The sequence below is a fragment of the Syngnathus floridae genome, chromosome 14 (assembly GCF_059516105.1).
Source record: "Syngnathus floridae isolate MCC-2025c chromosome 14, RoL_Sflo_1.0, whole genome shotgun sequence".
Classification (NCBI taxonomy): domain Eukaryota; kingdom Metazoa; phylum Chordata; class Actinopteri; order Syngnathiformes; family Syngnathidae; genus Syngnathus; species Syngnathus floridae.
In genome coordinates, this window is record NC_142426.1 from 3,670,285 (window position 1) to 3,682,074 (window position 11,790).

Below are 11,790 nucleotides of genomic sequence, written 5' to 3' on the forward strand. Positions count from 1 at the left end.
GCCTACCCCTAAATGTACATGTTAAATGACAAACCAAATGAAGATATGAAGATATCAGTTCTTTTATTGTTTCCTTTCTTCACAGAACCAAGTTGTTTGAAAACATTACTTAAATTACTGACATGCTAAGAAAACATTGCTTGCCTTTGCACTGCCGTCCATCACTCGTGAATTCACTCTTCCACCCTCAGTCCTACTTCTTCTCTTCCTCCATGTTTTCATCATCCTCCGGGTTGTACACGCTGACCGTAAACTGGCCGGCCTCCGTACCGTACTTGTTGCGCACCACTAGCGCGTACTTTCCCGAGTCGGCACGGGTGACTGTGTCGATGGCAATGCTGGCGTACTTGCCGTGCTCAAACTTGAGCACGTAGCGTTTGTCGGCCACCAGCTCCCGCTCGTTCTTGGTCCAGCTCACCTCGGGTGTGGGCTCGCCCCACACGTTGCCGGTCAGGTTAAGAGACTGAAGGAGAAAAAAAATTACATAGTGAGGAAAATAATTAGCGTAATATGAAAGAAGTCAGATGACTTTACCTTGCCCTCTTGGATAGCAACCACATCTGGCAGTCCTCCAATAACACGAGCGCGATCTAAATAGAACAAATTAATGGCATTTCCACTCATTTCAATGGGGAGAGATGATTCAAGATACTTTGGCGCAACTTACTTCGCTCTGCGATGGCTGCCGCCCTACAGGAAAGAAGAAGAGTCACAATGTCAAAGAATGAAAAAGCATTCGTTGGGGGGGTTACTATTATTATTACTATTATTTGCACTTAGTCACATGAGTTTACTCACTTGAGCTTTTGGAATTCCTCAAATGCTTCTTCCCATGCTGCATGAAGGAATCACACGCACATATTATTAATATCTATAACAAATAACTAGAATTTAATTTGGAATCAGAAAAAAAACCATCTCACCTTGCCCAGACAGTTCAAACACGCGCTTGACACCATCCTTGCCATCAAACAGGTTAACGGCGTATCTGCCTTTGTCCTTCTCTGTGGGCTCGTTGATCTTCAGCCACAACTGCTCGCCAGTCACTCCTGCCTTCACACGTTCTGAAGCAGAGATCTTGGCGTCCCTTGGTGGTGCAGGAAGAAAACCCCCATTTTTTTAGTCTAATAAAGAATTTATCATTCCGGTACAGTGGCGCCTTGAGATATGAGTTTAATTTGACCACTGGCGTAACTCAAACTTTTAAATCTCCACGGACGTACTTGTGCAGCCAGTTGATAGACTGTTCCTCGTGATAGTACGTGATGTCGGAGGACAGAATGATGCCGTGCTCCGTGCTGGTGACTTGAATTTGAGTGGAAGAGTTGGCTGGAGGGAGAAATGTATTTATCATTTTAATACACACTTCTTTCAGTGTATACATCCATTATTAGGAGCTTGTGTGTGTGTGACTCACCAATCACTCTGAACAACTCATTCATCACAGCCTTGTAGCCTGGAGAAGAACGGATGCATCTATTTGTAATGTCGGAAAGTAACACGCAGAATGAACACGGCAAACTTACCTTCATTAGTCATATCGAACCTGCTCTTATCTTGCCCTCTGTCGTCCCTCAGGTACACTTCGTAGATGCCTACGTCATTCTTGGAAATCTAAAGTGCGAAACGTTAAAGAGACAACAGTGACGTCCGCCGAGTCTTCCATAATTGCACGGTCGGCTTAACAGACAACACTGCGGACGAGACATGATGGCAAACAATGGTAGCGTGGAGCAAATGCGAAAAATAAAATGCATGGTCCAGACTTTGGGTCTTGGAAGTAGCGGCAAAGCGTCCTCAGTGGGGGGCTCTATCGTGTCATGCTTAATAACCCACTGCAAATTAAGACACATGAGCACATTAATAGCAACAGACAAGAAGCACATGATGGACGATGAAAAGAAAAAACAAAATACTTATTATGGACAAAAGTATTGGGACACTTAGCACCAAATGATGCTCATGAAAGAAAAATGATAGATGTGTCATGTTCCAATACTTATGGCCAAAGATTGCTTGTTAATGAGTTTCACGAGAAGCAGTTTGGTCACTTAAGTATGGAGAAAACAGAAGCACATTGCCCTGTGATGGCCAACCTTTCCGATATTAAACGTAAGCACGTCGCCCTCCTTCTCCAGCTTCTTGGCGGCTTCGTCACGCTCGCCGATCGAGAGGCTATCCTTGTACCAGATGATTTGCGTGTCTGCCTTCATGTTTCCTACCTGCGCAGAGAAATGAGGATGCGTTTGAAAAAGAAAAAAAAGATCGGTTCATTCATTGCTGGTTTTCGTCTTTACCGTGCATTGCAGCAGGACGTCACACTGCGACGTGATGGTGAAGTCCAGGTACTTGATAAAGTGAGGACCTGTGGATGAAAACATGTCACGCAAACATATATGTATGACAAAATGTGTGAGGAAGCAAACATACCTTGTTTCCTGAGCCATTCTGCTCTTTCAAACTGGGACTTCTTCTGCAGCGCCTTGAACTCTGCAGAGGTAATAGCAAAGTTTCATAAAGGAAATGTGATCTTCTACTGCCCCTCAATGGACATAGACGTTCACTACAGAAGATGTGCCTGTTACCTTCTCCTATGAGCACCAGGCTGGTGGCACCCTTCGCTTTGCCGTCCACCAAATTGAAAGTGAACGTTCCCTCGTCCGTGACTTCCAGGGAATCCATGAACATTTCGATGATGCCGGTGGTCTTGTCGAATTTCATGGTGTATTTCTAGAGGGGGGGAAATGACTCTGTTTGTGGAAGAAATGGAGGAAATACACAAGCAGGTCTGGCTCTTACATCTCCTTGTTGAAGGATGGTGTCGTTGAAAACATACTCTACTTGACAGTCCTTGCTGAACTTCTCCACCTGAGTCCAGAAGCGCACGCGGCCCTTCTCTTGCAACTCCATGGCCATTTCGTTCACAAAAGGAATAACTGAAGACAAAAAAAAAAAAAGCAGCATGCTTGATTTATGCTTTACACACTTGTATCTTGTTACTGCTTTTAATGGACTCATGTCAAATTGTAAAAATGAGCAAAAAAATTCAATAGAGAAACGATAAAAATAATTTATAGATGGAAAAAAATATAACTAAAAGGAACAAAATAAAATAATAAAATTAAAAAGAGCTAAATAAATAACAAAAGAATAATACAATTTTTTTTTATAGTTTATATATATATATACGTATATATAATAACAAATATAGCAGATTACAGACAATTCAAATAAATGAATAGCAGATTTACAAGTACTAAATAACTAGATAAAAAAACAACCAGTAAAATAAATAATAACTTAAAATGATAAGTAGATACAAGTCAAAATAACTACTTAAATAAAGCAACATTAATGTACTGTTTTGATCATTGTCACAGAATGGATCGTGATGGAATTTCATGGTAGCACTCTGGTGAAAATGTGTTACTGATGGTGCGGCGTATATTCACCAGGGAACTTGTGGTCGTGGCTAATGTCCAACAGACGCATCAGATCTGTCAACAACAAGAGTAGAATTAAAATGGCGATTGTCACCACCTCAGCATTTTTCTCATAGCGCAGAGTGCAACTTTCCATTTGTCTGACAGCTGGGAATTGGGTGTATCAGTTACAAAGCATCTCCCCACATGCCCAACAAAGCCCGATTACATTAAGGAGACACGGCTCACCTTCCTCTGTGAGCTGGTAGCTGGATGAGACGCCTTCCATGTTGGTGACTAAGCAGGAGAAAATGCCCAGATCCTCCAGGGACGGGTTGTTGAAGATAGCTCTGGACCTGGAAAACGGACCACACCAAATACAAAGCTGATGAGAGGTAACCCGCGTTTGATGGTCCATCTTTAGCCATGTTTCCACCATGAGGACACTCCAGTCCATTAATGGGCCGAGTACAGAACCCTGCAGCACACCTTTGAGAACTGGATGCCTACCTGCCCTTCTCCTTGACGATGGTCAGTCTGGAGGAGTCTGTGATAGCTTGGTAGTTCTTAGACCAAACAAATTCGCAGCCTTCACTCATCTCGGGGCACTCGAAGACCATAGAGATCACGCCGTCGTCGTCCACGTCCACGTAGATCTCCTTGGTGCCTGATGGGACAGTAAATGCTACTTTACATATCCTTTATTCAAAATGATAAATATTCATAGTTGACTTTATTGTGAAGCTGTATACTTCAGGGACATAACACTGGCGCTCACCAGGTTGACTCTCGGCCAGGATGGGACCCAAGACCTCCGAGGGATTCCCCACACCTGCGAGGTTTTGAGCACGCACGCGGAAGACATAGGATGTAGCAGCTTGTAGCCCGCTCACCTGAATCGATAACAACAGTCAAAAGGAGCTTCTCTCTTTTCATTTCCAAAAGTGCTCCTCACTTTCATGAACGTGGACTTGTTGGTCTCCTCGTGGGCAGCCGTCCAGCTTTCGTCCCCGGCTGACGCCTCCTTGAAGTCCAAATAGTAGCCGTTGATGGGAGAGCGGCCGTCGAACAAAGGCGGCTCCCACAGGATCACCATGGAGGAGTCCCGGATCTCCAGAACGTGAAGACCAACAGGACCACCTTGGATAAAAAAAAAAAAAAACCTTGGATGAGAAACCAGGGGTGAGCATTTTAAGGAAACATTGCATGGATACTTCATTAGCATTTTTTTTTATTCATCTCAGGGGTTGGTCATTTTGCCACTGAGCCGTCCGTGTTGGGCGTCACCTACCTGGCACCGTAAGAGTCCACTCATTGCACTTCAGAGCCACACTGGGCACCGAGCCATCGCTGAGTCCCGCCATGTTCATGGCGCGTACCTGGAACTCGTAAACCACATTCTCCTTCAGGTTCTCCACCTGAGAAGAAACAGATCCAGTTGAGTTAAGCAGCAAAAACAGACAAACGGAAGAAGTGACTGGACTAGAGCTCACCTTATAGGAGGTAGTGGTCAAGGCTTGGAGGTTGAGCTCATTCCACTTGCTAACCACGCGTCCCTTCACGGTCCTGTAGTCCACAAAGTATCCTCGGACGTCAGCTCCTCCGTTGTTGGTGGGCTCGCTCCAGCCCACCACCATGGTGTCCCTGTGAGCTTCCAGTAGGTGCACGTCCGTTGGCGCGGCGGGGACGGCTGAGACATATTACACGTTTGTTTCATTATGAGACGTAAAAGATCGCAAATTATCTCGGATAGATGGGCTGGCAGAACTCACTGGCAGAACTTTCAACAATACACTTTTGGTCTACTACAGCATGGTTTGAACACACACACATGCACGCTTTTGTCCATCATGATGGATAAAGTACTTACACAGAAGCTTGACTTATAAGCTTCATGCTTTTTTATGTTTTTAGCCTTTTTCACCTTGTCCATGCACCAACCAGGCCTCCTGAAGAGTTAGCTATGTCCACATCTAAGCCACACAGACATGGCCCAAAAAAAAGACAAGATTTAGCGATGCGCATGCACATAACATTAGTCTTCAAGGACATATTAAGCAGATCTTCTCATAATTGGAAATAGCTCCCTTAGCTGTAGCATGTTTTTATGAAGAAACCAAGACAACTATTGAATACAAGCAATTAAAGAATCCATTTTCCATCAGGAGCAGAAGCAAGCAGAACAATCCATGGAAGACCATATTAAGTAAGAAGAAAGCAGTTAAAAATGATTTATTTCCCAACCATGACCAAATAAATTAGAGGGCAGTCAAAGCACAAGAAGAACGTGTTCTCAGCAGTATATTACAAGTTGATGAAGTCGGAGCGGAGGTGGTGAGAGAGAAAGAGCGAGAGCAGCGAAAGGTCAGTCAAATAAAATTAGAACGGCGAGGAGACTCACAAATGGCCGCCCGCACCAGCTCTGGCAGCGAAGCCGTTGAACTCAAGCTGTAGCCGGCGGCGTTGACCGCCTTCACTCGGAACACGCATGTGGTCTCACTGGTGAGGCCGTGACACACGAACCTGAACACACATTCAGAAATGTTTTTTTTGTTTGCAATTCTAAGGTGTGACACAGTAGACCAACATCATCATCATTCTTTTGGACTTTTTGGGAAGTAATGTAATGGATGCCTTCAAGGGTCAGATGTCCCAATACTTTTGTCCAAATAACAAACAGCAGCCGATATGATTTCTGTTTGACCTGGTTTGCTTGACAGGCTTGTTGTTGCACGGGATCCAGACGTCGGTGCCCACCACGTTGTATTCGATGTAGTAGCCCACCAGGTTCTTGACATCCTTAGAGGCCGCCCAGGAGACCACCATGGAGGTGCTTGTGTTTCTGGTCGCCACGGGCATGCCCGGAGAAGAAGGCAGGTCTGTCGAGAAACGCAGCGACGATGTTCATTTCGATAATTGTGAAATGAATATGTAACGTTATCGCCGCACCGAGAACGTCTCCCACGGTGATGTCGCCGGTGGCTTCGGATGCTTCGCCCACACCCGCCGAGTTGCAGCAGCGCACTCGGAATCTGTAGGACTTCCCTTCACACAGATCAAACAGGGCGAAGCGAGGAGACTTGACGGGCATGCTGGTGTTGACCCTCTGCCAAGTGTCGGAGCCTGAAACGCACTGAAACAGCCAACAGCTATTTTTAAATCAATTTTAAAAATACCAGTAAGAAGAAGAACTATTCTGACCTTCTCAATGTAATACATCACTCCTTCATGACCCCTTTGAAGGGGGGGTTTCCAGGCGAGCACCACGTAGCTCTTGGTTGCCTCTGTAACCTCAACTTCAGTGGGTTCTCCAGGTACCACTCCAGCTGGGGGTACATCATAAAGATGATCAGAGAAGAGACTTGGACAAAACATATACATTGCACCATTCTTACTTTTTCCACATTTCATATTATGGCAATGTAGTGCTTTGCCGCCAACTTGTGCCATATGTTGGTACTGTACAATCATTTTTGAGGGCGGGGTTGACAGACTATGAGCAAATAAAATGTGGAAAAAGTAAAAGCATTGTCCAGACTTTCCAGATAAATACCGGTGTGGTCCTCCTCCGTGAACTTGATCATGCCAGTCCAAGGGGCGGAAGGTCCTGGTGAAAAAGAGCATCAATATTTTGGAGTTCACTTAGTTAGAACTGCCGAGATTGTTCCTCACCAAGCAGGCGGGCCCGGTCAAAGGGATCCATTGCGACCACCGTCTCGGAGATACGTGAGGCGCGGCTCACCCCCGCCTTGTTGAGGGCCGTCACCCTGAAGACGTACGAGCGGCCCTCCACCAGGCCCGTGACAGGGAAGCGGGCGTACCTGACCGGTGTGTCGTTGCACTGTGCCCAGTGATGGGTTCCAACCTCACATCTAACAAAACACACCACTTGAGTTTTAATCCAGCGGTGCCTTGAGATACACGTTTCTTCTCTACCTGTCGATATAGTAGCCCAGGATGGAGCTGCTGCCTTCCACGGCGGGCTGCTTCCAGGTCACCACCACGTAGTCTTTGTTGACATCATGGCAGCGCACATCCAGGGGGGCTACGGGGACCCCCTCCACCTCCACGTCAGCATCTGGCAAAATATGTGAGCAGTCATGTTTCTATATCTGTCCAGTATCCGCTATCTGACCTACTTTTTGGACAAAAGTCTTGGGACACAATCCCGAATAGATGAATCAGGGGTGGAGCTAACTTCCTTAATCATTCTGGTGTAGAAGAACATGACCTACCTTTGACAAACACGTAGGCCGAGTAGGTGTCATAGCCCGACTTGGTGACGACACGCATGGTGTACATGCCCTCGTCTTCCTTGTTGAGGTGAGTCAGTGTCAGGGTGGCGCGCTGCCCGGCCCATTGTGTATGCACCCATGGTGATCCCTTCAGGGGCACACCTGATCGTGGGGAAAGTCAAAAGATTTCAGATTCAACATTCAGAACAGGTGGGTAGCATTGTCCCGCCAGTGGGTCGACTCACCGTTTCGGTACCACACCACGTCAGGCTTGTAGTTCTTGACAGTGGGATAAACGATGATGGTGCAACCAATGCTCACTGTCTCGCCCTCGCGACCGAACGCCACGTTGAATTTGTCCAGGATGGTCGTCTCGAACGTGACGCCGTGCTCAGAGCTGAAGCCGCCTGTGATACAGAAGACGCTTTCACGGACATACACAGAAATCTTATATTAAGCTATTATTCAGATGGACTCACGAGGTTGGGTCACTATTGTTTCTTTTTCCTCATCATGGAAACCTGCAGAAGGAAAAAAATTAAAAGTCAAACAAAAATAAATCAACAAAAACACACACTTGCTTAAAAGGCATGGATGGAACTTTGACTTACGTTTTACAACCACCGTGGCCACGCAGGACATTTCTCCTTTCACGTTGAGTGCGGACACCCGATACGCGGCTGTGTCGAGGAAGTCGCAGCTGGGGTGCAAAAACGACGCAAATTCAGCTTCGTCCGACATGAATGTGAATTTCTGGGGCCCGCGTCAACAAGGCTTGGTGATTACCTACTTCTTGATCTCCAGGTAATGCATGTTGTAAGTGCTCTCCACGGTGTATTTCTCGGAGTGTGCCTTGGCGTCGATCAGCACGTTGTTTTTGTACCTTGAATGCAGCACCGACACACACACACGCTTTACAATACCGTCAAATTGGAACCGACAACATTTCAAAGTAACAACAATCCTGTAATCCAACTTTCAAAAACAATTCTTAACTTCTCTTTACATTTGCATGATGACAATTTAAATAATTCCAGTACCAGGCAATCCTTGGTCTGGGCCACCCCGCCACGGTGCAGTGCAGCCGGATGGTCTCGCCTTCCCACACGGTCAGTCCACGAGGCTTGGTGGTCATCTCCGGGGGATGCATCAGGCAATCTGGGTTCATTTTCTTGCGGAACTCCGTCCACTCATCCAACTGTGGCCACACAATTTGTATTAGGGTATTGAATGTAATAGATTTTTTTTTTTTTTTTTTTTTTTTTAAGGATTCCTTACAGTCCTACTCAGTTGCACGCGCTCGGCGGACTCTCGGATTTCTGTAGTCCTGGACTTTTTCTCCACCCTGACCTCCATCGCCTCCCTGGCCTCCCGGACAAACAGGCTCCTCATGGCCACATAGTTGATACCCTCCTCGGTCACATCGTCCTCGCGGGCCTCCATCAACCCACGCACCTCTTCATGGCTTCACAATCAAAAGGTCATTTTCACACAAATCCAAAACGTCTAAATTACACTCAGGTGACATTTCAGAAGGAATAATCACTTGGCTCTGAAGATCGGAATCACATAGCCGATAACTTCCTTGTCCAAGTCAGTGGCCAGGTAGGTGCGCCTGGCTCGCTTGGGTAATGGACTCAACGACTTCACCACCTGCTCCAGCTCCTTCTTCTCACTCTTCACGGTGGTTTTCACGCTTGAAAGGAACACAGAAATCAGTGTTGCCTTGACATACAAGTTGAATTCATCACCTGAGCACACTTGTAACTCAAAACATTTATATCTCAAATCATCTTTCTCAATTGAATTGAATGGAAGTGTCATTAATCCGCTTCAGCCTCCATACAAAAACAAAACATTGACGCTAATGATTGTTGACCATTAGCATGTGAAGTTGTTAGCATTGTTAGCAATAAGTTAAGCAAACTTAGGCAAATATACCTCAAGCCATTACTGTGATTTAGTTCTCCATAATATGTTGCACTTGGGAAGCACTGTGCACTAGTGTTTAGTACATCTGCCTCACAGTTCCTAAATTTGGGGTTCGCTGTGATAGATGGATTCTATGCTTGTCCATGCTTGTCTCTTTATTACAATGACTGAAATGTGCATCGGTTTATTTTAAGGGGTCCGACATGCATGCAAGTATAATTTTTTGGCACTGAATGTAAAAATGAAAGATGTATTTCAGTCCACCTAAGCCTGATCCTGAACACCATTCGGTTAGCCGTTTATAAATACATAACAGGATAAGTACTATATGGAAAGATAATGGGACAGAAAATTCTGGTTCTTTGAATGTGAAACTTTCATTTGGCTCTATCACAAAATATTTTTACTTACTGAAATGCATTGGGGAAAAAAATAACAATGAAAGCCTCCAACCTGAGGAAGGTTGCCTTAAGTGCCATACAGTAAAGTGGCCTGCTCAGCTTTCATAAATAGCCCAGCTGGTCATGAATGTATCTGGCAGCACTCAACCAGCTCATATTCCTTCCCTGGCCTCTTTATAGAGATAGTGACACACTTAGGACATGACAATACATGTCGAATTGTGTTCTGTTGTCCTAAATTGACTTGTGTTGTGTGAAACACAACGGCATAGGCGCTTTGACACCTAACAATGAGGCTGCAGCTGCTAAGATGGAGATTTTCCATCAGTCTTTTCTAATCAATACTTAGGGATGAAACTAGTCCAAAAATTGAAGATAAAACAAGAGCACGTCTGCTATTGAAGAATGATGATGTAGTATTCACAGAGTTGAAAAAGTGTAAAATGACATTGCCTGTCTACATGTGTTGCAGCAGCATTTCTGTTCAGATCTCCATTGCAACAACACCGCCACAGAAATGCTAATTGTTAGCATGGGTTCTCAACATTTTATTTCAGACTGTCTTACCGACGGGTGGTGGTCTTGTAAGTGGAGAAGGACTGTTTGCTAACGGAGGACTTGGTGCTCAAGTGACTGCTGCTCTCATAGTGATGCTGCTGTTGCTGCTGATGTCGTTGATGGTGATGAAGCTCCTTCTGATGCTGCTCCTTGCGATGCTGGAGCTGCTGCTCCTTCTGTGACACTTGTACTGATCCTGACATCTTGGGGGCCGCTCCGCAATGTCACACACTTAGTCTGGACCAGTTCTAGAAAGAAACAGTATTGTTACATCATGGATATATTGATGACCATTGTAGATTGATTTATGACCGCACGGGATGTTTGTAGGTCAATTGAAGTCTGAGGTTTCCTGATATATATGTGTGAATTGATTTATTAACTTAAATTTGTATTTGTGATCACCGCATGTAATCTTGCAGTGGAAGAAAATAATAAAGGGAGAAAAAAGTTCAACCTCAAAAATGTCATAAGAAAAAAATGCTTAAATATATGGATATACATAAGTATATATATCTATATACCTGTATAAGATAAAATAATTGAAATAATAATGATTAATATAATAATATAAATATATGAACATGAATAAAGTCCAAAGTTGAGGAGAAATAATATATAAATTATATATTGTGTCATTTAAAAACAACGAAAAATACAGCATGTCATGTTAACATTCCCAATATATTACATAAAAATGTAACATGACTAACCAGCTAGAGCAGCCTTCTGATTTATAGCTGACACAATTTAGCCCGCAAAGTTCTTGTTAATTTAAGAAATAAACAGGGCTTACCACAACAAAGTCTCCAGGAATCCAACAATGGATAAATATGAGGTGTTCAAAATGTTAAGTCAAGCAAATCCAGGACGAGGGAAGGCAAGCAGGGGTGAAGGCCAGTGGACAAGAGAGTGGTCCACAGACCAAAAATAATGCTGCCACTCTGCAGAACGCACAAGACACCCTCAGGACCTTTTAAGGCTGGGACAAATTTAAATTTAGATCACAAGGAGAAAGAGAGGTGCTCCTTGGCTTACCCCACCACCTCTTGGCTTGCAATTACTGTGTCATTACATTCAATTAATTTCACTCATGATCAAGTCGTTTTTTGAGATGTAATGGTGCATGTTAGTTATAAAATACATGAATTATTTACATGTTCAGATGTTTAACCATGTTTCTCTACCTAAAGTTGACACCGCCGCTTAGTGGCGAAAGTACTGTGATTTCTTCTTCTCCCT

At 44.5% G+C, this 11,790-nt stretch overlaps 1 protein-coding gene across 3 annotated transcripts; it reads right to left on the bottom strand.

Annotated features, from left to right (window-relative positions):
* Nucleotides 1–46: 46 nt before the first annotated feature.
* On the bottom strand, nucleotides 47–11,776 carry myom1a (myomesin 1a (skelemin)). Of its 3 annotated transcripts, none has more exons than XM_088396667.1 (38): nucleotides 11,587–11,776; nucleotides 11,345–11,492; nucleotides 10,558–10,796; nucleotides 9,204–9,353; nucleotides 8,936–9,122; nucleotides 8,698–8,855; nucleotides 8,448–8,540; nucleotides 8,269–8,357; nucleotides 8,137–8,178; nucleotides 7,903–8,064; nucleotides 7,658–7,819; nucleotides 7,359–7,500; nucleotides 7,095–7,294; nucleotides 6,976–7,029; nucleotides 6,624–6,748; nucleotides 6,372–6,555; nucleotides 6,127–6,301; nucleotides 5,824–5,945; nucleotides 4,916–5,112; nucleotides 4,714–4,840; nucleotides 4,378–4,562; nucleotides 4,201–4,315; nucleotides 3,933–4,089; nucleotides 3,672–3,778; nucleotides 3,453–3,497; nucleotides 2,800–2,936; nucleotides 2,586–2,730; nucleotides 2,431–2,490; nucleotides 2,298–2,365; nucleotides 2,097–2,222; nucleotides 1,527–1,614; nucleotides 1,418–1,456; nucleotides 1,224–1,329; nucleotides 924–1,087; nucleotides 799–835; nucleotides 668–690; nucleotides 535–590; nucleotides 47–463 (listed from the first exon to the last, which is right to left on the bottom strand). In XM_088396667.1, the coding sequence occupies exons 3-38, from the start codon at nucleotides 10,749–10,751 to the stop codon at nucleotides 194–196; spliced, it is 4,491 nt and encodes a 1,496-aa protein (XP_088252793.1). In that variant the 5' UTR covers nucleotides 10,752–10,796; nucleotides 11,345–11,492; nucleotides 11,587–11,776; the 3' UTR covers nucleotides 47–193. The 3 variants fall into 3 exon arrangements, with proteins under 3 accessions (XP_088252793.1, XP_088252794.1, XP_088252792.1); XM_088396668.1 differs by having other exon boundaries at nucleotides 11,736–11,750; XM_088396666.1 differs by having other exon boundaries at nucleotides 11,345–11,776.
* Between the last annotated feature and the right edge of the window lie 14 nt (nucleotides 11,777–11,790).

What these genes read in the sequence shown, in the direction of transcription:
- myom1a (XM_088396667.1), bottom strand. Translation starts at nt 10,751, where the DNA reads ATGTCAGGATCAGTACAAGTGTCACAGAAGGAGCAGCAGCTCCAGCAT. An exon ending in CTGGGCTACTATATCGACAG is followed by an intron (nt 7,295 to 7,358) that starts GTAGAGAAGAAA and finishes GTGTTTTGTTAG; the next exon opens with ATGTGAGGTTGGAACCCATC. An exon ending in CCTGGTGCTCATAGGAGAAG is followed by an intron (nt 2,491 to 2,585) that starts GTAACAGGCACA and finishes TTACCTCTGCAG; the next exon opens with AGTTCAAGGCGCTGCAGAAG.